Source organism: Gossypium raimondii, chromosome 3 (assembly GCF_025698545.1).
Source record: "Gossypium raimondii isolate GPD5lz chromosome 3, ASM2569854v1, whole genome shotgun sequence".
Taxonomy (NCBI): Eukaryota; Viridiplantae; Streptophyta; class Magnoliopsida; order Malvales; family Malvaceae; genus Gossypium; species Gossypium raimondii.
The window spans coordinates 41,496,207-41,523,906 of record NC_068567.1 but is presented as its reverse complement, the minus strand read 5'-3'; the positions used below and the strand labels follow the sequence as shown (position 1 = coordinate 41,523,906).

The window sequence follows — 27,700 nt, the reverse complement described above, 5'->3', positions numbered from 1 at the left end:
AGATAAGGATTTTCTGGGTATATTACTGTCCCTACATGTAGATATTTTTCTTTTCTTTACATTTTTTCCGTTTTAAATTAGATTTGATATTCTCTTGGATGGAAAATTAGATTTGATAATTCCTAGCTTCAAATAAATCAATCTACCTTATAAAGTTATTGTATAAAATTGTTATTTCACGTCATTTATATTCTTTTCTAATAAAAGAATGACAAATCAAATTTTTGCATCTGATTTTTAGCTCTTTTTTCTGAAAAAATTTAAATCCAACTGAAAAAGCTGAAAATTAAAAGGAAAAATCTAATTTTTCATCCTACTATTCGAAATGAATATGGATGATATGAAATCAGAATTTCATACAATCCCTTCTCATCAAACATATATGTCCTTTTCCCAAAAATCAAAACAAAAACATATACTTCCTTATTTCGAAATAAAATATATTTTTTTAACAGAATGATATACTTTAAATCCAAATCGAACTATAAAATATTAACGCACTTCAACATACTCAAACTCATATCAAACAAGCTAAAACTTCATCGACCCTAATTTTTAAAGACTTAAATACTCAATTCTTTGAATTTCACATTTTTATAATTTAATATTGTTATTTTTCCTTTGTACCCAACAATTTTTCCAGCTTCGTATTAATCTTTTCCTTTTACTATTTTTGGCTTCTTTTTAGACGGGGAAAATGATTAAATGATGTGAAATTAAAATTATTTTTCATTTTAATTTGTGAGTGAATTAAAATGAAATCTTTTAAAAATCTATTTCTTTTAAACTAAAAACATGAATTAAAATTTTTTCACTCACATTTTTTCATTCCTCTCCAAAAACTCAGATGCATGCTCTTATTCTTCATCGATTGCGGAAACCTAGACAGTAATAAATCAAATTTTTGGCTTAATGCACACTTTAGTTGTTGAAGTATATCACTTCTCCAATTTTGGTCTTTAAAGTTTTTTTAGTCCACTTCAGTCCCTCATTTAGTCCCTAATATTGTCTGACATTCCCAATTCAGTCATTTGGGCCTTAAAAAATCAATCAGCCAATCATATATTGCCACATGTCATATAATGATATCATTATCTGAAAAAAACCTTAAAAATCTATAAAATATTGTAAAAATTATTAAAAATAGATAAATTTATAAAATTACAAAAAAACATATCTTTAAAAATATTAAGATTTAAAATATATATTAAAAATTTTAATATTTTAAAATTTTATAAATCACATTTGGTAGAGCTTGAACATAAGATCATTGCCTCTTAAAAATATATCATCTAAGATGTTTTATAATTTAATCAATCAAAATTTATAATTATAGATCTTTTAAGTGATAAATTTGAATCGGTTTTTTAAATTATTTAAATAATAAAAATAATATTATTTCAATTAAATATTAATTTAAATAATAAATAAAATTACTTTTAATTATTTAAATAATTTTAAAAAATTTATCCAAAATGTATCACCTAAAATTTTAAAAACATTAAAATTTCTAATTTCAAAAATATGTATTATTTAATTATTTATATATTTATATTGTTTTTGTAATCTTATAATTTTTCTATTTTAAATAGTTTTAAACATTTTAATTTTAAAATATTTCAATTTTGAAAGTTTTTCAAATGACTACATCATGTGACACATGAGAGTGCGTGATTAATTGAATATCTCAAACATGAGTGTTTAACGACGAAAGAATTAATGTGTGCATTAAGCTAATTTTTTTAATATTTGTCTTGATAATTTCTTGATTTTTTAATCAATTTGCAGCTTTCAGTCTTATCTTTTAGGTTTAGATTTATTTAGGGTTGTTAATATTTCGAATTTTGTAAATATCATTTTCTTTTGGGATTTTTATTGTTGAAAGTGTAAATAACTTGATGGTAATCTTACATTCCAAAAGTCATATTTCAATCTCAATACAATTTCTTGGTATGTGAGATTCTTTTGATAATTTTACTCTTAGGTTTAATCACTTTGATTCATTTTATATAAATGAAAACCAAAGAATAATAAAATTAACTAATCAAATTCTCTAATTATTTGATGTATTTTCAAGTACTCAAATATATTTATTATTATAATTTTAGAAAAATTAACAATTTATCTCTTATATTACATTTTGTCAATCCACTCAAAAGTTACTTTTAGAACAATTTTACCCTTCTTTTTATAATCTTGGTTAAACTTGTCTTTAAATCATTTCCGGTAAAAGGACCTTTTTACTTTCTCTCAATTTCAAAATTTAGCAAATTGGTCCCTCTCGAAAAAATTGAAGCAATTTAATCCTTGTCCATTTTGAAAGTAAACAATTAAGGACAACTAATCATGGCGTTAATGTTTTCTGTCAATTGTACATAATTTTAATTGGTATAATAACAAATTTAGCTTAAAATTTACATATTCTCAATTTGATAATTATTTAACAAATTTAGCTTGCAACATTTATGTAAATGTGTAAATCTTGAGACTAAATTTGTTGTTATACGCATCAAAATTATGTACTATTGATTGAAGACATTAATGTTGCAATTAATTGTCCTTAATTGCTCACATTTAAAATTGATAGAGATCAAATTGCTTCAATCCTTTTGAAAAGAATCAATTTGCTTAATTTCAAAATTGAAAGAAACTGGAATGGTTTGTCACTTTGATCAAAAGAAAAAAACCATAACTGCTAATTGCTTCTTTGTTGTTTCAGTTTATTCGTTGAGGAAACAATATATGAAAATTTTCTTGAAAATGCATTTATTTATAAGTAAAAGAAAATATCGTAAGCTTCAAACTTTTGTGTGGTAAAATAAAATACGAAGTTTGAATTTGTTGCCTAAACTTTTTTTGGACCTAATTAATACATAAATTTGAAAATTGTTAATCAAGTTAGTATCATTTATTGGTATGTAACCTATATTTTTCGATGGAACCTAGAGAACAGAGACACATCCAGGCTAATCGAGATGACACAAACCCGACCTAGCCAAACCGGTAAAAAGACCGATGGTGGTTCGACAGTAGGAGGTTGCTAGTGGGACAATAGTGATGATCGACAGCAATGGCCGACGGCGGTGATCGGTGGTGGCCAGTGATGGTCGACTGTGGTCCGATCGTGGGCCCGAAACATTCCGACAGTGGGTGGCGGTGGTGGAAAACGACGACGTGCATCGGTACCGCAACAGAAGTCTGTGGTGGCAAATATAATACCCAAAGTATGCTTTGAGATGAATTTTGCAAATTTACTTTTTTTTTTTAGGATGGAATCATGGAAACTTTGGCTCGCCAAGTTCATTTAAATTTTACGCTTTTATATGTGATAGAATGGTGATATTTACTGACTGCGAATGTATGTTCATGTATGTGTATGATAAGCGTGCCATATAGTTTAGAGAAAGAATGTTGCATGTACTTGTCATGCATATATTAATAATTCATGATTGAAACCGGACATTAAAAAGCTTCCATATTTTTAAAAGATTGAATGGGAGAAGGTCTCTTGTGATGTCATGGCAATTTAACTACACCACGGTAGGATTGTCATGTGGATCTCACTGAGGAGTTTTCTTGAAAGTAAGAAGAACTATATTGTAATCATATGATAATTGGTCGGCCCTGTTGTAGGTATTATCATGCGATATAACAAGAAGTTTTTTTCACCATAAAGGATAACTAGTCACGGCATGTTACTCGGTGAGATTGTCCAATTGTTAGTTTAAATAATCAAACTGAAATTATCAAGAGGCAGTGAATTGGTTTTTTTAAATTTTGTGGATGCTAGAGGATGAGGATAGAAAATTTTAGCATAAGAATTTAGAGTGGTTCGGCCCCAATTGCCTACCATAGTTTTTCACTACTAAGGATTTTCTCAAATTCACTAATTTGACAACCTTTAAGGATAAGGTTTAACTTTACAAACTCTTTTAAGGTTTCTACCCAAATCAGTCAAATATTGATAGATTTTGGACTAACAAATAATATAATGTTGGCATATGTCCTTAAAAATTTAAAAAATATTTTTAAATTAAAGAATATAAAATTAGGGATCTTATTTTTGGATTTTACATGCATAATGAACCTAAAAAAAGGGTTCATTCTAAAGTGTATTTCAAATAATTTTATATTTTTATATAATTTTAAAGGTTAATATAAAATTATTTTAGAAAATAAATTTCAGAAATTTTTGAAAAAATATTTTTGAAAATTTAATAATTTTAGACTTTCTTCAATTTTAGGATATTATTTTATTTCCTGCACAATAAATTTGATTGTCCATGTGTTTAGGTTCATTCTGGATGTGTATTTTTAGTGATTATATATTTTATAATTTTAAAAGAGAAAATATTTGGCACACTTCCAATTGAGATAAATCTTAATCCCCACTCAAACAAATTCTAGGTTTTAAAATATATTCTAGGTCGTGATAGTACACTTTTTTCCCTCCCACTTGAATTTATTAAAAAACTGAAACTTATATTATAAAAACTTGGTATTTGTTTTAAAACATGAAATCTATTTTAAAATATTTTTATATTATTATCTTTTGAAATTATAAAATATAAAAATACTAGATATACACACTCAAAATAAACTTTGACACTTGGTTGTCTAGAATCAAATGAATCAAGACAATAATTTGTCTATTTTAATTATGCATGTTAAACTTAAAAACAAAATTTTAAAATTCACGAAAAATTCTAAAATATATAAAAATTTAAAATATTATAAAATACATGAAATTTATTTTAAAAATAATTTTATATTATTATCTTTTGAATTTATAAAAATATAAAATTACTTAGAAGTACAAATTATTCAAATGAGAGAAGAAAAAAAAGAAAATGAGAAAATGTAACCTCCTCAACCTGGCCTAGACGTTAGACTCGAATTTGAAATATTACATTAGTCACCGAAGTGACCCAGTAAGCTATCACGGTTTTGAAAACAGTCATTTTAAAACATGTTTTTAATTGAGTGGAAACCTTAGTTAAATACCAATTTATTAATCTTCAAAACCTTAGTTAAGATATAGAAGCAGAAAAGTGATATGGTTGTTTTTAAATAAAAACCGGGGATTCATGCATAACTCAATAATAAACATATCTTTTTATCCTAAAATTAAATTGAATGTCATGAAATATAAAACTCAAACCCTAAATCTCATGCCACCATTCGAAATAAAATAATAATACAAACTCTGAATAATGAAATATCAAATAATATATCTAAAAATACTTTAGAAAAATCGAGCTGAGACCCTCCGAATGTCGCGTCCGCGTCCTAACCTGGTAGGTTATCTATAAGGATGAAAATTAAATGGGGAATGAGCTATGACACTCAATGTGAGTTCCATCACAAGTAAATCAGTGCCAAACAGTAATCCAAATATATGTAATAACAATATACATTTCATTACCAATCTCATAGTATAGTAGAAAGTGACAGTTCATTCGAGCATGCTTATGCGTGATGATGCAATACATAGCAATTTTAGTTTAACAGTATAAATAGGTCCTACCCCACTGTTACACTCCACAGTAAGAGTTCCCCAAAACTCTTATATCCCAGACACTCCAATATATGGATAAACTACCAATGTTGTAGGTTAATATGATGCTAGTAGTTGTGAATACACAGTGGGTTTACAAATAATAGCTACCCGTATAAGTTGCGGATAAACCACGAGTGCTTTCAAGTTAATACGCTACCAGTAGTTGTGAATACACAATGGGTTTGCAGATTAAAACTGGCAGTAATTTGTGGATAAACCACCAGTGTTTGCAGTTAAAACTGCCAGTACTTCCTCATTTTTCAAAGCGTCCCACCCTATGCAATGCAGTATTACATGTTATTAATAGTACAGTACAGAAATAGTAGACATGCATAACATTTAACACCTCAAAATCGGTCTAAATGTTATGACCGAATCTTGAGGAATTACATTAAATTGTTTAAAAAATTTTGATTTAATCAGCTTAGTTGCGTGTTTCGAAAGCATAAAATTTGGCAGAACTCTCGCAAATGTTTAATAAAAACTTAAGTCCGGAAACACTTATTTCAAACCCAGAATTTGAATTCAAATTTGTTTGCTTTGAAAGTATCAATTTTGGGCAAATCATTTCTAATTAACGCTAACATTTGTTAAAAACTATTTATTTACAGAAAAACACTTAGGTGATTACTTATTATGCAATGGAAAACTTTCAAACTTTCAGTTTTGAAATCCAAATCTTAGTTTGTTAACCCGTGCATTTTTTTTCAGTTTTTACGTTTAAAATATCAAATACTGACGAATAAAACAAAAACCAATTCAATGCCCAAAAACGGATTACAGTCCCAAAAGGTCGGATAAATTACTAATGTAAATCACCATATTTAATTAGCCGAAAACAATCCAAGCTCCCATACATTGTCCTGTCCTAAGTCCAAAGATCACTTGAAACATATTAAACAAATAAGTGAGTTAAAAGCCTAGCGTGTGACTCGGCCTACACACAGAATTTTCTTATAACATACAAAAATGTAAATACTAGAACAGAATTTTACTTATAATGTACACATATACAAATATCATATCAGAATATCACATTACCAAAAACATATATCAAATCAGAATGTCATATTTCCAGAAACATATACCAGATTAGAATATCATATTTTCAAAAACATATATCATATTAGAATGCCATACCATATCATAACAAGTCCTACCCCCATCCGCTACATACAAACTCTGTCCAACTAATTACACCAAATAGGACTACAAGAGTCCATCCATCCAACCACACCAGGTCGTGGTTGTATGCCACTCATAATGGTGTAACTGAGCTGTCATACAGATATTGCGGGTTAATCGCCAGAATTGCAGTAGTACTACCAGAAAACACTTTCTCCATCATATCAAAACCCACCCCAATGCACATGCATAATCATAATAACATACGTACATATCACATGAATAGTATGACATGCATGCATAAATATTTTTTTACAGATCATAACATATCATATTGCTTATACTACCAGTTATTCTACATACAAGTGTCATGCATGTTTTTACACATAATTATGCTTTCAAAGTTATCAAAACACAGATCGTACATAAGTTTTTCACCTATATTAGCCATATCACATACTGACCAATATTGACATATGTCACATTTCAAGTCTTATTTAAGCCAAACGGACCTTACAGAAGGTCTAATTATGAATTTATGAGTCAAAAGGCCTAGGTGAAAATTTCCAAAAAATGGGCCCACACGACCCAACAAGATAGCCCGTGTGGCCCACACAGCCTACCTATCCAGACGGTGTAATAACACACGTCTGTGTGCTCCACAGGGATTGGCATACGGCCTACCTAAATTGCTTGTGTAATTGCACATGTTCGTGTGCTCCATATGACCCGGCACACGGCCAGCCACACGGTCGTGTGACGCAGAGTAGTTTTGAAAACATCTATTTTTGAGTTTTTTCGAGTTCTAATGATGTTTCGGGTTAAAATCACACACCTAATGTTATTTATGATTGACCATACCATAGAACACTCTTGAATCATACATACAACATACAATTATACCATTTAACTACTAAGAGATAAAATCGATACTTAATTTGATAATTTCTTTTACAAAAATCAGTCCCCAGAAATTAATATTCAAGTGCTTACCCCGTAAAATCAGCGTTCAAAACAGTATCTAAATCACCAAAGAATCATGTATCCGGCACATTTCGCCTAACCAAAGATCACAGAAAAGTTTAAAGTAACAAAGTACGAAAAATTAAACACCATTACTACTCTTACCTTGCTCAAGGAATGAATTATAAATTGAATAACAAAAGATAGTTCAACGATACTTACACGACGCTTGGGCCACGATCACATAAACGAATACCACGCACGTTCACAAAAGAAAATAGGATGGCGACAAGTAAGAATTCAACAGAAAGAAGAAAAAGAAAGAAAGAACAAAAAGGAAAAAGGAAAGGGAAAATAAAAAAAAGTGAAAAAGAGGAGTGGGGTGATGGACGGTAAAAAAGGATGTGGTTTTAGGGATTAATTGTTATATTTTAAAAAAAAAACTACCCACTAACCCCTATTAACTATCCACATCAGATTTTTTTCACAGAGTTTAAAACAAAAATAATTTTTCACTTTACATACATAAGGATTAGAACACAAGACCAAAGGGTAAGTTGAAGTCTTACCATTGAACCAACAAACTTATTCTTGACATCAGTTGAACGAAAATAACATATAAGTTGGGTTTTCAAAGTCAGAGGTTGAAATAAAAATTAAAAAAAATTGAAGGAAAGGGATTTGAACACAGGACCTATCACACACAAACACAACTTTTGACTATTGAACCAAAACAAATTACTTGACATAATTTTCACAACCTTAATTCAAAATAGGATGTGACCACTCTTGGTTTCATTAACCCAATTTCTTCTAGCTCAGTTTTTGGAATGTGACATAACATGTACTCAGTTTTAACAGTAGTAATGGTTTAAGTTCAATAAGAGTAGGCATGTTGTTCATGCAATCAATAATATTGCAGTATGAGTAATAGTGACAGTTAATCAATAATCCGATGACAGTAAACAAGTTTCAATCATATATCACGCATACACAGAAATAATCTAATAAACCAAATCATAGATTTCGTATTAATCAAAATATCAGGGGCCTAATTGTAAGAGATAAAATTCTAAAAAATAGTTCACGGTTCATGCAAGGACTAAAGTGAATAGTTTAAAAAATTCTAAAAAAACTGTAAAACTTAAGAATCAATGAACACATGACCGTGTGACTGGATTGCGTGGGAAGCCTTGGACCATGTGGAGGGGGTAGACAACCATGTGGCTAGGCCATGTAACAGATTGTGGGGGAGACATGACCGTATGGTAGGCCATGTGAGAAACAAATTTCCTAAGGTTTTAGGCGAACATTACTGTGTGAAGGGGCCGTGTGGTCTACACGAGTGGCCCACACACCTGTGTGGCCCTATTCCGAGGCACGACTTGCCCTGATTCGCTTGTAAAGAAACACACACTTATCACCGAGATCTCAAAGGTTGTTCCTTGCGCTTGAATTTGATCTGGGGTACCTAGAATGGGTCCTTCAAATGAGATTTACGCATGAATCAATAACATATTTCAAGATTAACCAAGATTATCAAGATTTTCGGTGAAATTTGTAATAAAATTGGAAGATTAACGATAAACAATACTATTTTAGAATTTACGGGTTCTACTAATTAAAACTAGAGTACTTACCAAACTTTTGATGAGAATTCGGAGGTTAACGGTGATAAATTCAACAATCGATGGAAAATAATTCATGATCGGGATTGATTTTAATTCGAGAAATGGAAGTAATTTCAGCAATTGGAGAGAAAATATTTGCAAATAAAAGATGAAAAAGAAAAAGAAAAAGAAATAGTGAAAAATAAAGTAGAATTTTTGTTTAATTGGAAAAAGAAACCATAGTTATATTAGGATTAGGAAAAGAGATTGAATACCTAGGGTTTTCTAAATTTTAGGGACTGTTTGGTTTATCCCTTCTTGCCGAAATTAAAAATGGAAATAAGAAAGAATTTGGTGTGACTTGAACCTAAGATGCAAAAGAAGAAGGGAGAATGCTTAACCATTAGGCTACTACGCACACTTGTTCATTTTCCACTTCATTTAATATTTATTTTAGATTGAATTTCATCCTAGTTTGCTAAAATTAAAATGAAAAGAAAATGAGAGAGGAATGGATAGAATCTAGGATTTTTACGGAGTATACTATTGGGAAATGTGCCCATATTATTGTAAACATGTAACTGTTTTCTATTTATTTGAACGATGAATAAATAAATAAAGTTAATTTCACATTTCACTATTATGTCTTTTTTATTTTCTATCTTTTATATTTTGCATGCATAATGAAATTGTGACAAGCAAATATTAGCTCATTGATTGTCTAAAGTTCAAACTGAAGATAAGTGGCATTGTAAAGAACGTTTACATTGCGAGAAAGACAACTTACTTCAGTAGATAATCTAAATGAGTCCGTAATCCCGTAAAAGAATCAAAGTGAACATTTGATTCAAATACTGAGAATGATTATTATGTCATCTACAATTCCAATTGGGGAGATGACTAGTCTTAGCTATTGGAGTAGTTAACTCCACGAGTAGAGATATAGATGTATTTATTGGTATAATGATACATTGGACTAGACCCAATATAAATTAATTCTGAATCCATTTATGAATTAATCCACTTGTGACATTCATGGTGTGATTTACCTAAATCCTGAGTTAGTAATTGACCATGCGTATGCAACTCATGTGTTTTTGGTATAAGTGGAGCCTTATGCTCTAAAGATGATCAAGCCATAGCCGGTATGTTGGGTACATGACTTGTGTATGGCATGGCTTTACTAGTAACAGTGGAATTCATATCTCAGTTAAAGAGTTAATGATATCCTCTCATTGGCATTGTGTGGATTGATAAATATGGAACATGGTCACGGGTTGCTTGTTCTCGAACAAGCAATTTATCATAGTCATTTGTTGATAATGATCATATTAATCATTAAGAAAACACAATGTTGACAATGAGATAAAATAGGATTGTATTGAGTGAACGGATTTAACTTAAAGGAATCAAGGATATCATATAAGGGTAACACACACATGACGAGGTCATTGGACAAAGTAGTTGAATGAATTGCTTTCTTAAATAGTATACAATAAGGAGTTTTCAATCATGGTACTTCTTGTGGACTGACTCCATGATTAAGCAATTGTGAATTATCAGAACGATGCTTCTGGACATAATTGCAATCACTAGAGCCTAATTGTATATGTCTGATTGGTCCTTCCGCTAGCTCAACAAAAGCTCGATTGGATTGCATTTGAATCAGAAGAGAATTCTATGACTTTGGACATAATTTAATTGAGTTGATTTATTCAATGTGGAACTAAATTAGGTGGTTGTAAGAATTGTTCAACTAAAGATTTGATTAAAGAATTTTCTTGAAAAATTAATTTGGAAAATCTAAGTGATTTTTGGAAAAATTAATTTTGATAAAGTAAAATTAAATTAATCAAATTAATTAAAATTAATATGATATTTTTGGAAGTTAGTTTTCAAGTCAAACAATTGACCAAATGAGTAATTGAACTTGAAAATTAGACCTAATATTGTAAATTGGGCCCGGGAGCCCAAAAATTGAGACCAAGACCCAAAAACTGGTTGAATCGGGCCCGATATATGAAACCGGGCCGACAGTTTAATCAGTGGCTAGACCGAACCGGTCGGGCCGTCATTGACCCGGACCAAACCAGCAACAGTCAAATCGGCTCGAGATGCCGTAAGGGTGTCGCACCTACATCACCGGACATGGCGGTGTTAGTGACTGCGACGACAGCGTCTTGGTGGTCGACGGCAATTGGTCATCAGTGGTTGAGCAGTGGAAGAGTTACAATCCTACTGGGACTCCACCAGAGAATTTGATTTCAAATTAACGATTCCAAAAAATAATATTATTTTAATAGTTTAATATTAAATTTAATTTAATACTTATATTAATACTATTTTATTAATTTAATATTAGAGCGATTATCTTAATATTAAATTAAATTTAATGTTTATCTTGTAGACAAACATTCTATTATTTTAATAAGATTTAATATTAAATTTAATCTAATATTTATCTTGATTAATTTAATATTAAAGTGATTAAGTTTAGTCACAGCTTGAATTGTCTAAACTCTTCATATATAAAGAGAGCATTGGGTCATTATTTATAGACACTTAAATTCAAGAGAAAGTTGTAGAGAGAAAATTCTCTGAAGAGATTATTACAGAAAATTTCTAGAGATATTTTTCTGATTTACAACTTGACCTAAAAGTTTAGAGAAATTGCAAAATTACTCCACTAATAATTTTTGTGAAAAATTTTCTAATTCGAAGCAAGCCCACACTCGACAGACGTGAGCTTGAGGATGTCGAGTGTGGGCTTGAGGATAGCGAAGAAGACTACTCGGTCGAAGCTCTCATCCTAGACGAATCGAAAATGTATAATTTTGATTAAGTGTTTATTACTTTAAATACCACAACCAAGATCTTGTTTTGGAAAAAAAAATTAAAACTCTAGTTTTTCCTTAAATTTATTTTTCTTTATTAATTATTACATCTAACCATATGTATTTGGGGTGTTAAAGTTCTCCCATCCTTAAAGAAATTTCGTCCTTGAAATTTATCTGGTTCGAATAGATGAGGATACTGTTGGCAAAATGCACTTTCTGGTTCTCATGTGGCCTCCTCAATTCCATGATTCCTTCTTAGAACCTTTACATCAGGGTCTAAAATTTGTATAAGTTCCTCTTCAAAGGACAAATCTACTCGTACCTCAATCTTTTCGACCGGAACAATGTGGGAAAGGTCAGAGTGGTATCGTCTCAACATGGAGACATGGAAAACGTCGTGGATTCGATCCAGTTTAGGAGGTAATTTTAGTTGATAAACAACTAAACCAACTTTCTTAAGGAATTGGTAGGGTCCTATGAATCTTGGACTTAACTTACCTTTTCGACCGAACCTTAACACCTTTCGCTATGGGAACACCTTCAGGAAACCTTGATCGTCGACACTATATTCAATGTCCTTCCTCTTTAAATCCACATACGAATTTTGTCTATCGAAAGTCGTTTTTAGCCTATCCTATATCAATTTGATTTTCCCATTGGACTCTTGCACTAACACGGGACCCAAAACTTTACGACCATATAGTGCCAATTGGATACTTGATTGGAAGTTGATGTTGTAGGAAAATTTGGCTAAGGGAAAATGTTCTTCCCAACTACTTCAAAATTCGATGATGCAACCCCTTAACATATCTTTCAATATTTGTATCACCCGCTCAGATTGCCTGTCAGACTGCGAATGGAAGGCAGTGCTAAAATCCAAACGAGTACCTAACGACTCTTGTAGCTTTTTCCAAAATCGATATGTAAATTGGGGATCTCGATCTGAAATGGGGAAGAGTTTGGTGTGACTTGAACCTAGGATACAAGGGAAGAAGAGAGAATGTTAACCATTAAGATGCTGCCTACACTTGTTTATTTCCTACTCCATTTAATATTTATTTTAGATTGACTTTCATCCTAGTTTGCTAAAAAGAAAAAGAAAAAAAAATGGGAGAGGAGCAGATATAATTTAGGATCTCTAGGGAATAAACTAAGCTCTTAACCATCAAGACTAATGGTAAGTTTGGATGAGTGATGCGTTTAGCTGCAATAAGTATAAAAACAACGGTAGAGGTGAGAATAGATACTGTAGCGATACTGTAGCATGAAACAAAAATTAAGTTAAACGCACCGCACCGCACTCAATTGCCCATCCAAACCCACCCTAAATTATTTTTTAGTTAATTAATATATCTAACCTTATATATTTTGAGGTGTTACAGTTAACCTAGCTAATATATATTATATAAAGGATATTTTGGTAATTATTTTGGAGTAAGGTAGGCTTTCCCAAAACTTGATTAAGGTAGGCTTTCCCAAAACTTGATTATCACATAACTCCTTTAGAATTAGACTCGCCTCATCTCGAACCCGATTATAAAAAAAAAACCTTGGTATTAGAATGAATCAAGTCGTAATTTGTTGAGTTTGATTTTTTTATCATCCCTAACCAATTCACGTGACACTTTTGACTTCTCTATCAGATAAAGTTGCCACATCATTAAAATGTTAAGTACTTGAACAATATATAACAAAATTTTCAAACATTTGCGTTTGATAAACTATCGAAAACTTTCATTTCATTTAAATAAAATCAACATTTAATTTTTATATGTTTGAAAACCATAACATATTTTCACTTTATTTAAAAAAATTAAAATTTTTGAATAAATAAAATAAGTAGGAGAATAGCTACTCAGAATTTAATATTGAAAGATTAAGTTGAATTTATTTTAAAAAATTATATCCAAAATAAATTATCTTTTACTTTTTGTTAAAAATTCAAAATATTATATTTAAATTTATTTAAAGCTATCTAAAATAATATAAAATATTATAGGTTTAACTCACAAATTGGTACAAAACTATACACTTTCCTATTTTTGTATTTAATTTTTTTGTAACAAGTGGTACTTAAACTATTTTTCCCCAAGTTGGTCCTTTCATTAGTCAAATAGTTAAATCTAATTTTAAAAAGACTTAACCCATAAATTGATACCTAAACTATGTATTTTTCCATTTTGGTACCTAAACAATTTTTGATCAAAAGTGGTTACTTAAACCATAATTCTATTACCCATTTTATACAAAATGTTCTATTCAATATAAAATTTACATCCAATAATAATTTACCATATCATATAAAATTTTAAAAACAAATTTAATTCTTTTATTTTCTTTTTCTTTTACATTATTTCTCTCTTTTTCTTTATTTTCCTTTATTTTTCTTTTCTTCTTTTATAATGCATGACAATACTAGTGATGCTAGAAATTCGTTCTCCTAAAGTTGAGATGTTAACGATTAATTATGTTTTCGAACTTCATTGCCTTCTTATTTGACTTGACAATATCAAAAAAGTTATTTCTTCAACTATAACTAGTGTTTTCAAAATTGGATCGAAATGACCGGTCGAATTGAGAATTGGTTAGGTACTAGTCCAAAGATAGGGGTTGAACTGCAAACGGATACAGACCGATTGAACCAAGCTAAAAAAATTGATTCGATTTTCTCTATTTTTAAATATTTCTAGTTTTTATGAGTTTTTAATCATTTATTTGATCGAATTGGAAGAATTGGTCAAACCGAGTATTGGTGGCTTGATCGGTTCGACCATTTGTCTAATTGTAAAGAAAAAAAAGAATAACAGATATAAAAGAGAAATAATATTTTTTGTCTTTTGTTGTCACATGTTAATTTTTAATTGGTTATCTTTTTTTTTTAAAATAGACTTAACAATTTAACTAACGATTAAACTATAAGAGGTACCAACTTTGAAAAAAGTAGTTTAGATACCACTTGTAACCAAAAAATATTTATGTATCAAAATGAGAAAATGCATAGTTTAGGTATCGATTCATGGGTTAAGCTTATTTTTTTAAATAAACTTAACAATTTGCCTAATGGACGTTTGGGGAAAAAAGTAGTTTAGGTGCCACTTTTGACTAAGAAAAGTTTAGGTACCAAAATATGAAAAAGGTATAATTTAAGTAGCAATTTGTGAGTTAAGCTAATATTATATTAATAAGATTAAAATATAAAATAAGTAATTTCAAACATAAAAATTATTATTATTAGAAAAATAATTATATTCGATACTTAAATTTTATTAACATGATTTTATAATGTAAATTCTGCACTCATACTTAAATTTTATTAACATGATTTTATGATGTAAATTCTGCACTCATAAAATTTGTACTTAATGTTTGGGTTTATCAAATAACATCTAAATTAGAAAAAACCCCCTTAAGTATCAAGTTGGGAGAAGGCATTTATAAAAGGGCTTGGGCTTGAAATATTCAACAACGGGCCAACTACCAGCCTACCGTGTTATAAACCCTAATGCACCACCATCCTTCCTTATTTTTCCCAGAAAAGGAAAAAATTGTGTTTGCCCTCATTCTTAAACACTCTTATCTTTGAAATCCACCATAATAAAATTTTTCCTCTGATTCGCAGCGCAGATTTAAAGAAAAAGAGACGGAAGGGGATTTTCAGGTTAGCTTCACGCCTTCCTTTTCTTCTATTAATTTCTCTCTTTTTATGTCCCTTGATCGGCGGCTATGTTTTTGTTACGAATTTTCGGTTTTCGGATTTGCAATCCGTAATTTATTAGTTCTTTTCGAAGAAAATTTTCGTAAGAAATTTGACCTAAAGGACGTAACAAGTTTAAGTTTCATTATACCGTTTATTTTTGTGCCCTAACATTTTCATAGGTTTTCAACCAGTTTTTGGAATAGACTGATTTATTTTGTTTAAAATTTGTTAATTGCAGGTTCATGGTGGTTGATTTTAATTTTCGTCTATAAGTTAGGGTTTTTTTTGTTAGTCTAGTGAAAATGCCAGGGGTAATGCCAATATTGCCCCTTCCGGCACCCCCTTCTGATGGGGATTTAGGGCCATTACCTCCATCTCAGGTGCCAGAGGCTCAAAATGAGGAGATTCAAACCAATGAAGAACAGAACAAAGCTAACTCAGTTGCAACTCATACTAGAACTATTGGAATCATTCATCCTCCTCCTGATATTAGGAACATCGTTGATAAAACTGCTCAGTTTGTTGCCAAAAATGGACCCGAATTCGAGAAAAGAATCATTGCTAATAACGCTAACAATGTCAAGTTCAATTTCTTGACTAGTTCAGATCCATACCATGCTTATTATCAACATAGGTTGTCTGAGTTTCGTGCTCAGAATCAGAACCAGCCCAACTCCCAGCAGCAGCAGCCGCAATTGCAGTCTGCCGGTTCAGCTCCAGCTGAGACTGCTACAGCTGCAGCTGCAGCTGCAGCTGCAGCTGCAGATGGGAATGATGCAGCAGTGGTAGTAGCTAAGCCTGATCCCGCTGCGCTGTTTAGACTGCCTGTGCGGAAGAATCTTGAACCACCGGAAGCAGCCCAATATACTGTTAGACTTCCTGAAGGGATTACAGGGGAAGAGTTGGATATTATTAAGCTGACTGCACAGTTTGTTGCACGAAATGGGAAATCATTCTTGACTGGGTTGACCAGTAGGGAGATTAATAATCCCCAGTTCAATTTTTTAAGGCCTACTCACAGTATGTTTACCTTTTTCACCGAACTTGCTGATGCATATTCCAAAGTGTTGATGCCTCCAAAGGGTTTGACAGAAAAGTTGAGGAAGAGTGTTGTTGATATGACAACTGTGCTTGAGAGGTGCTTGCACCGGCTGGAATGGGAACGCTCGCAGGAGCAGGCAAGGCAGAAAGCTGAGGATGAAATTGAGCAGGAGAGAATGCAAATGGCAATGATTGACTGGCATGATTTTGTTGTGGTTGAGACTATAGACTTTGCTGATGACGAGGATGAGGACTTACCTCCCCCAATGACCATTGAGGAGGTAATAAGGAGGAGCAAGATCACTGCTATGGAAGAAGATGAGATTACTGAGCCTGGAAAGGAGGTGGAAATGGAAATGGATGAAGAAGAGGTACAGCTTGTTGAGGAAGGCATGAGAGCTGCTAGCATTGGAGAGAATGATGGTGAGAAGAAGGATATAAGGGTAAATGAGGACCCTGAACCACCAATGAGAATTGTGAAGAACTGGAAGAGGCCTGAGGAGAGAATCACTGCTGAAAGAGATCCTACCAAGTTTGTTGTCTCACCAATAACTGGTGAGCTAATTCCCATTAATGAGATGTCTGAACACATGAGAATTTCCTTAATTGATCCCAAGTACAAGGAGCAGAAAGAAAGGATGTTTGCGAAGATTAGGGAGACAACACTTGCTCAGGATGATGAGATATCTAGAAACATTGTGGGACTTGCACGCACACGTCCTGATATCTTTGGTACCACTGAGGAAGAAGTTTCTAATGCTGTCAAGGCTGAAATTGAGAAAAAGAAAGATGAGCAACCAAAACAGGTTATATGGGATGGTCACACTGGAAGCATTGGACGTACCGCAAACCAGGCTATGTCTCAAACCATCATGGGAGAAGATCCAAATGATGCTGCTAACAGCATTTCACAGAACCTTCCTGGTCCTGCTGCTCCTCCTCCTCGACCTGGTGTCCCATCAGTTCGACCCCTCCCCCCACCTCCTGGACTAGCTTTAAATCTCCCTCGTGTTCCTCCAAATGCTCCCCAATATTCTGCCGCATCTAGTGGGGGGCTTCCTATGTCGTTACCTCAACCTCGTCCAATTGGTGTTCCAGTAATGCAGTCAATGCGTCAGGCACCACCTCCTATGCAGATGGCACCTGGCCAACAACCCATGATGATGAATCGACCGCCACAAATGTCTCCAACAATGTCCATGAACCCAGTTAATATGCCTGTGCCACCTCCACCAGGTTCTCAATTTACTGCCGTCTCAGTTCCTCGACCCTTTGCCCCACTTCCTGTCCCACCACCTTCTATGCCCATGATGCAGCCACCTCCACCTTTGCCTCAAGGAATTCCTCCGCCGCCACCACCTGAAGAAGCTCCTCCACCACTTCCTGATGAGCCAGAGCCAAAAAGACAGAAACTTGATGATGCCAAGCTTGTTCCAGAAGATCAGTTTCTTGCTCAACACCCGGTATGGGGAGCTGCTGCTTTTCCCCAAGTTTTGTTTCTTTGTATTTCTTTTAACATATTTGTCGCATAGTATCTTAAATTTATTAAGCTCTGATTGTTATTGGGGGTTCTATCTTGTAGGGTCCTGCTTGCATTACTGTGTCTGTTCCCAACCTTGATGAAGGGAATCTCAAAGGACAACTTCTTGAGATCACGGTGCAGGCCTTATCTGAAACAGTTGGCAGTTTGAAGGAGAAAATTGCAGGGGAGATTCAGCTTCCTGCAAATAAGCAGAAATTGAGTGGAAAAGCTGGGTTTCTGAAGGACAATATGACCCTTGCATATTACAATGTTGGAGCAGGAGAAACGCTTGCTCTTTCATTGAGGGAACGTGGTGGGAGGAAGAGGTGATGAGTTTTTTGAACGAGGCTATCCAAGCTTCCAGTGGGAACTTAAAAATTATCGTGGGATTCTTTTCTCAATCCTCTTTGTTGTTATATTTTGGAGATTAAAGTGGCTTGGTCTTGTACTACTAGGATTACTATCATAATGTTACTGCTATAGTTAAAACATGTCTTGTTCTTTTAATGTGATGGCAAGTCTGATATCTACTACAGATATGGCATTTTGGCGAGCCTCTCAGGGGCAATGGAAGTAGAGGCATCCTTTAGCTTAGGGAGACAAGTTACCCTGTTACGTTACCAACCAATTATTGCTTCCCTTTGAATCTGCACTGGGTTTACCACTAATATAATTATCTACATATTTTGCCCATGTTAATGATCATGAAAGTGTATTTGGGTCTTGGACCAGGAAAAAGTGTTTGTTTTGTAGGTAACACAATGCTTTTGCTTAGTTGGTGAAAACTATAGGAGTTTGAATAGATTATGCTGAGCAGCACATCTCCCAGTTGTGTGACTATGTCACACCACTCACCAAAGGCTTTTCTGAGCAAATTTCTCTGATGTTTACCCTTATTGGATTTGGTCAACGATGATTGATGCAATGATATTTTTTGATTCTGTAGACATTTTCACTTCAGAACAGCCATTTGTTTGGAGTCATGGTCAAGGATGTTATGTGAAACCTGATAAGCTATCACAGGTGGTGTTTCAGGACAGCAGGTACTGGTGGCGGTGGCTTGTCATTTGACATCTCCAATGGCGTGGAAGCAATTGTGTTTCCTTGTATTTTTAGGGATTCTTCTTAAAGCTGCTATTTCTTTGTTTTTGTTTTCATTGCAGCATTGGTTGGGTGGCTAGTATCTAGTTAGAGTTCATGGTAGACATTGGTGCTATCTATCGACATCTTTTTCTTGATAATGTATTTGTGTTCTTTAGCTGCACTATAAGCAAACAAACTGATTAGCTTTCATAACTTTGAATAAACAAATTGTCAAATATCTGTGACCTGTGCTTGGGCTTTGATAATTACCTCTTTTGTTAGTTGCACATTTTAACATTTCTCTCACGCTACACGCCAATTACAACAATGTTCAGTTTTGAGTTTGGTTATTGTATTTTACTCAAATTTGAGATCTAATCTTTATATTTTAATTTTTGACATTTTTGGATGTTTTACTTTTGCAATATCATTAGTAAGTCTATTATGATTAAAATACAGATGTATTTTTAAGATTATAATTAAATACTAATGTATTTCTATGACTTGTAAACATTGTTAAAATTTTCTATTCAACTCATAAATTTCAAAATATCTCACTAAAATATTTAATAGAAGATTTCTAATGGTGTTAATAATTATAAAAATAGAAAACTTAACTTCCTAAAAGTTTTAGGAAAGTAGAATGCTTAAATCTATGATAAGTACTTGGAGATATTCTAACGTTTAAAATATTTACTTTATAGTTTAGCCTAAAAATAATTAATCGAATGCAAAACATAGGTGGAACGATTCTAGATGAAATAAATGTAAAATTAAAAAAGAAGATAAATTTCAAAACTACACTAATTTTGATCAAATTTGTATTGTGCTTGTGCTTCAATTTATTGGTTATCTGAATTGTGTATATAATTTTACAAATAATTTTATGTTTATTTATTGTATACAAAATAATTATATTTATTTAATGTGAAAAAGAATTAAATAATTATATTTACTTGATATAAAAAGAATTGAATTTATTTGTTCTTTTAATTATGGACAATTAAATGTAAGTTGAAATTTTATGGTTTTAAAGTTATAAATAAAATTACAAATACAAATAATACAAATTTGAATAATTAGAACTAAAATCAAAGTATTATAAATAACAAAAGTCTGATAATGAAAAATCATTTAAAAAAGTTCAAATTTTCAAACAAAAAGTATCTAAAAGTTTTCCTAATTTTCAATAAAAATTCCAAAATTGTTAAAATAATAAAACTCTTCAAATTTTAATTAAAAGCAAAAGAAAGTAAAAATAGATAAAATTTTAAAATATAAATGTTTTTCAAATTTTGAATAAAACTTTTAAATTTTTCTAAAATTTTAATTTTTTAAAAAATTGAAAAGAAATAAAATATATATTAAAAATCTAAAGAGTGTAAAAAAAAAAGCGGCAAGAATTATGAAAATGAATTGCTCAAAATTTAAAAATTGAAGGGAAAGAAAGTAATTTTTGATAAATTTTAATGTATTTTGAACACCTTATACTTGACCCAATCGACAAATCTGGATATACAATGTCATATCCGTTGTAAGAGTAACTGAAACAGAACAAAGGTTTAACACCTAAACTAAAATAAACAAGTGTGGCATATGAATATTGACCAAACGATATGTTATAAGCACGAATAAAACCTCAATAACTTTAATATCTTAGGGTTATTACTCTTTTATTCTAGTAAGATTTTAAGAATTTTATTTTGTTTATATTTTAATAAATTATAAATTATTAGTGCTAAATTGGACTAATTTTCGAGTGTTTCTTATCGATATAGGTTTGACATAGCATGGAGAAAGGATAACTTGTTATATGCCATTAAGGCGATTTTTGTTGGAACATTTTCAACAATATTTATAGTATTCCAATAACTATAAATGAAAGGGTGTAATTATTCAAAAGTTATATCTTTTGGTTATTAACAAAGAATTATGACTATTCAAACAATCTTATTTGAATAGTTATGTTTAATTAAGAGATATTAGATGAAATAATTATGTCTCTTTTAAACATATTATTATTCAGAAAAGACACCTATTGAAATATGCCTCTATGAAGAGACATGAAAATTCCTATAAATAGGAATGAGATTTCATTTGAAAATCATACGAACAAGTTCTAAAAATTCTTTCTATCTTTCCTCCATCTAATATTACAAGATTGTTCTATAAAGTGTTACTGCAGAAATTCTTTATAGAAATTGATTTTCTTGTTATACATTGCTCAATGCTTAGTGGACTATTTTTGTCAATGCAAAATGAAAATAGTCATTGGGCTACATTGTATCCTCGAGGTTCATTTGCTTGAAACTCATTTGCACACTGAGTATAGGAGGGGGTGAATAGAACCTTAAAGATAGTGGCTTGATACACGCCTTGGAGACTTGTCCTATTTCCTCATTTTCTGTTCGAGTTAATGTTCGTGTTTCCTCACCGAAATTTTTGTACTAACAGTTTTCAGCTTCAGCACAAGATTTTTTTCGCTCCAACGAGTGCTGGCAAAAAACTTTCCGCTCCACTCCACCAAGTGTTGATAGACAACTTTCTGCTCGAACAGAAAGTTTGTTCACTAGGGTGGCGCGAGTACCTAAACCTGTTTATTATGGATTCCAACCAATATACACATTTTTAACATACAAATAAATTAAAAACACAAAAGATTAAGGAATCTAATTCACTATATCAAAATATAGATAGACAAGTAATTGGTAATATTAAAGCACGCATAAGTCCACTCAAACCAAAAATCAAAGTTTGTCTTATGAAATTGCTATAAGTTAAAAAATATGTAACCAACATCCATGTCAAATGATCACAACATCCAATTATTCAAACTCATATATAAAGCATGTAAGAAAAATTCCTATGACTTAGGTACATGTTGTTTATTCCACCAAATCTAAAGAGGCATAATGGACTTAACAATAAAACTAAGTACTAAAGTTTCTAGATGTTGGAAACTAATGAATCAACTTCCAAAAGAACTTGTAGCTTGTGCATGGTAACAAACAAAACCGTACGCTAAGTAATGAAACTCAGTGAAGTTAACAAATTGATAATTCACAATATCAGAATATCAAGTAAATAAGCTTATCAACATGTTACGGTCTCGATTGATGGATCTTGTCACCGGACGATTCACAGGCAATTTGTTTGTCTTGTTAGGGCTCTTTCCTTGCCTTTTATCCCTTCCATGCGAATGACCTATGTTGAAAAAGTGGAACTCGTCAAAGGGAATTCTAGACCTTAGGACTCGTTAGAGAGAATATCAAATCTTGTAAAAATTGGTTTAATTTGACTTAATTTTTTAGTGCTACCAACTTGCCTTTGAAATATAGGTTATATAGGTTTATTTATTTGAATAAAAGACATTAAGCTAAGGAAACCAAAATAAAGATTTTATATTAAGAAAGACTTTTAATATCTCTCTAAAATACTTTTAATTAAAAAAAAGATCTCTTAAAGATATAAAATACTCATAAATGAAATCTCTTAATAAAATAATAAACTAATATAATAATTGATTGACATGTAACACTACTCCCCTCCTAGAAAAAAGAGCTTGTTTGCAAGCTCGAGAATGAAACTCTTCTTAATTTTGCGCAAAATCCTCAAGATCTTTTATCTCTAACCAAAACAATTTTTTTTGCATTGGTTGTAACACCCTAACTCGAATCTATTGCCGGAACAGGGTTACGGAGCATTACCAGAGTTTGCAAATCAAACAGACAGAAAATGCAAACATTTCATATCATATGGCATTCATGTCAAAAATCAATTAAAATCATACATATTGTCCCTTATACGAGCCCTCGAGACCCAAATTATGCATTAGAAACAAATTGGGACTATATAAAAAACTCAGCAAATTTTTCGGAGAACATTCAAATTTTTCAAAGATGCAGGGGACACACGCCCGTGTTGCTAGGCCATGTGTCTCACATGGTCAAGAGACACGCCCGTTTCTCAGGCCTTGTGGGAACTCGAAATAGGGACACACAGCCGTGTCCTAGCCCATTTTCAAAATTATGAGCTCTTTGACTTGGGTCACATGACCAAGCCACATGCTCGTGTGCTAGGCCGTGTGAGCATTCTGTTTTGTGCAAATTAAAAGATTCAGGGGACACACGGCCTTGTGTTACACACAGCTGAGAGACACGCCTGTGTCTTTACCCGTGCAGACGAAAATAAGCCATTTTACAAGCCATTTTTCTCACCCAATTTGGCGCCAACCTACAATCATCATTATGCATATCTACAAGCCATAATTAAGCATCCAAAACAAGTTAAAATCAAGATTTAAACATATAATAGCGCCACTTACAATCAATACGCCTTTAGGTGCCTTAGATGACAGATTATAATAGGTTTATTCATGAATTCAATGTATAACTAACTTATATTTATATTTGTACCCAATGTTTACCAAACTAATTTGCATTATTTCTAACCAAGTCACTTACCTACCAAAACTTACCATTTGATGCCAAAATGTATTTCAAATACTAACATATTTAGTTATATATACCTTACATATTAAGGTACCGATTCATGATCAATTCGTTGCATCCCAAAACACATGTATATAAATGCACTTTTAACTAACATTTTACCCTTCACCATACAACCATAGACCAAACCACACATCAAACATATAAGACAAATATGCACTAAATCAAAATATGCCAAAACACAAGCCAAATAAGTGGTTAATATTAACAAAACTCATATAGGCTAACATTAACCAGAATACCTATACATGCCATTATAACCAAAATCAAAACATTCGAAAGTACCGATAGAACCGATAGATAGTGTGATGTAACTCCAACAAAATTCCAACTCGATCGAGCTTCCAATAATCTAAAAAGTAATTAAAAACAAATACGTAAGCAATGAATGCTTAGTAAACTCATATAAACTTTAATCATATCAATTCATTTTATATATGGAATTTATACATATCATGAATAATCCAACATTACTACCGGAATACTCATGAAGCTATATTCATCAAATCACAAGGTGAATACATCCACAACATCACTTATACATATTATCCCTAGCTTAGTATGATTTTAAACAACTTTAAACTCTTCCAAATTTCTTTATCTTCGTTTGCATTTCTTTACTTTCCACACTCATTCCATCTGCATAACACTCAAGTCATAAGCATATCATTCATCCACAGCCACAAGCTAGTGCATTTAAACATAACCTTTCTCGAATTAATCCCATGATAAGTCATTTCATAAGAAATTGCACAATTTAAACCTTACCACTCTTTCATGAGCATTAGCATATTTTCTCTTGAGTACTTACCATTTCAATGCATCATATAAATAAAAATAATACCATTCAACCAATGGCTTGGCACTTGCCTAAGCATCAAACAACAACACTTGTTAGCGTACTTGCACATACTTCATATAAATTCAACATTGATAAACTTATTTTCTCTACATGTCACACTTGAGTTTATTACTCGTCTCAACTTACATAATTTCCTTGTATCAACATATCAAAAATATTCACATATGTACATGTCATGATACATATCATTCTCTTTCCATTTCTTCACAAACATATATCATTCATTCATTATATCAATTTATCATGTACTGTCATTTCCATGTATTTTGTATATATATTCCGATAACAGTTCGTATCAAACTCATTGTCTCATAATAGAACATTTCCCGTTGAACCATTTAGAATATCATTGGATACACGGGTAGTACGCACGAAGTGTACAAAACTGTAATCCGTCAATTCATGTACATGTATGCTCATACGAGCATGTAAACGGGAAGCTCTTTCGAGCCATATAATGGGAAGCTCATGTGAGCTGTATAACGGAAAGCTCATGTGAGCTAATTATCAGGAAGCTCAAAAGAGCCGTTAATCGGGAAGCTCATGAAAGCCAAATATCGGGAAGCTCGTGGGAGCCAAATATTAGGAAGCTCGTGAGAGCCACATATCGAGATGCTCATAAGAGCTAAATAACGGGAGGCTTGTGAGAGCTAGATATCAGGAAGCTCCTGAGAGTTATGGTGTGTTCGCAACACATGCAGAACCACAACCAATCGGGAACCCTTAATGACATGTCATTTGTATCCATCAAATTTCTAAGGTTCAAACGAAACTCAATAATTGTCGCACGTCTTTGAATTTACGTCGTTTTATAACACAATAAATTACATTCTAACACATATTTATATATTGATTTAATCACAATATAATCACATATTAACATTCAATTTAATCAAAATTATACAGAATAAAGTTCAAACGAACTTACCTGGCTAAATTGCAGAAATACCAAAGTTTAAGGGCATTTTGGTAAATTTTTCATTTTCTTGATTTTCTACCCGATTTTGATATGAGGCAAAAATATTAAAAACTAGCTTGAGCTCTCTCCCTTGTTTTTTTTAAACCGAAAATTGGAGAAGAAAAGCCTAGAATGCTTTTAAATTTCAATTTGTCTTATTTAATTTCAATAAAATTACAATTTTACCATTGTTTCTTTTTATTTTATTATTTTTTATTCATATGCCGCCTCATCCATAAATTTAGGCATATTTATCACTTAAGTCCCTCCTTATTTATTAATCAAGCCATAGTCACTTTATTATTATAATTAGCAAGTTTTGCACCTTTTTCAATTTAGTATTTTTAATTAATTAACTATCAAAACGTTACGCTTTTCCAACAAAACTTTAATACTACCTTAATGACACACTGTAAATATTTATAAAAATATTTATGGCTCAGTTTATAGAAATGAGGTCCCTATACCTCATTTTCTAAAACCACTTGAACTAGGGTTTTATCACTCGAACCTAATAATTCATTATAAAACATAAATTACTAATTCAAAAAAATTTTTAAAATCATATTCGACTTGTTAATATTAAATAATAAAATTTATGATCTTACTTGCCGAATTTGGTGGCCTCGAATCACTGTTTCTGACACCACTGAAAATCGAGCTATTACATTGGTGTTTGAATGAGTATGGTTCATCACAATTGTAACAAAAACCCTTGTCTCATTGCTCTGCCATCTTTACACGAGTCAACTTTTTAATAAAATGAGGATCTTTCTTACTAGTACTAGAGTTTTTTTGTCAATTCCCAACTATACAGGTAAGCAGCTTGAGTTAGTTGATATTTTGTCTCAAAAGTTCGCACCAAATTCATAGCTTGAACCAAGTTTTTAGGTTGCAACATCTTCACATCTAATTAGATTGAATTTGATAATAAATTAATTTCTTGACCAATTCTCATGGGATTAGAAAGAGTACGCCTCAGAGTTTTGGTTGGGCACAAAAATCCTACCAAATGTGTGAGAATGCTACAAAAGACTTAATTATCTTTAAGGCCACGTCATACGCGAGTCGCCGCCAAAAGTATAGTATACTCGGTTTGCTGAGAACTGTCCAAGTTGGTTCTAGTGACGAGATTGGTTGGGAGTCAGTTGGATTGATTAAACCCTCCCCATGACTGGTCAAACAATAATGAAGATCTTCACCAAATTTTCTTTACTTTCCCCTAGTTTTTTATGGGAAAACTAGGAGATTGGGTTAGGTAAGCATTTTTACTTGTCAAAGTCCACAGCAGGAGGACATAGAGTTTATATCTAGTAAGGGAAAAGACATTCTAGATGACTTTACTTTCTATTTTATGTTCTGGTTCTTCTTTCCAACCTAAATGTTCTTTCTTTCGTTAAGGTAGAGCTAAGACCTCATTTAATCAATGTATAATTCAACCTTCTGGTAAGTCTTATAGCCTTGCATGTTATGATTGTTGATGAGTAAGGATGATGAAAGGTGTAAGAATAGTACGGTGTGTGTGAAAGGCCTTGCATGAGGGTTATACATAGTTGAAACATTAATAAAATATCTGTAAATGTGGATTCTATTGAAAATTTCATGATATTGTAAATAGTTGCTGTTGCAGGATTGGGAAAGACAATTGAAACAGAAACTTCAGTTCGAAGTAAATATGAGTCTCTAGTGAGTCTCTGGACCCGACTTTTGCACGGTGTATTATGTTTATTCCTTGTACGATCAATGTTCATATAGATGCACATATTTTCTTGAGAAGTTGTTGTATGTATGAATGGTTGTAAGTGTTCCTTGTGAAACATTTGTATGTATGTACTGAAGTGTATGAGCATTGTATGAATATGATGATGTGTGGTAAGCATGGGAAATTATGTGTTAGGAAGTATGATTCTGTAAAGATTATGAGTGAAATT

At 32.0% G+C, this 27,700-nt stretch overlaps 1 protein-coding gene across 1 annotated transcript; it reads left to right on the top strand.

Annotated features, from left to right (window-relative positions):
* The first annotated feature begins 15,595 nt into the window (after positions 1–15,595).
* LOC105794299 (probable splicing factor 3A subunit 1) lies at positions 15,596–18,890 on the top strand. The gene is made up of 3 exons (XM_012623410.2): positions 15,596–15,753; positions 16,031–18,296; positions 18,416–18,890. Exons 2-3 carry the CDS (start codon positions 16,095–16,097, stop codon positions 18,683–18,685), a joined length of 2,472 nt encoding a protein of 823 aa, XP_012478864.1. The 5' UTR covers positions 15,596–15,753; positions 16,031–16,094; the 3' UTR covers positions 18,686–18,890.
* Positions 18,891–27,700: the final 8,810 nt, after the last annotated feature.

Coding starts and splice junctions, on each gene's coding strand:
- LOC105794299 (XM_012623410.2), top strand. CDS start 16,095: ATGCCAGGGGTAATGCCAATATTGCCCCTTCCGGCACCCCCTTCTGAT. Junction 18,297..18,415: donor AGTTTCTTGCTCAACACCCG/GTATGGGGAGCT, acceptor TCTATCTTGTAG/GGTCCTGCTTGCATTACTGT.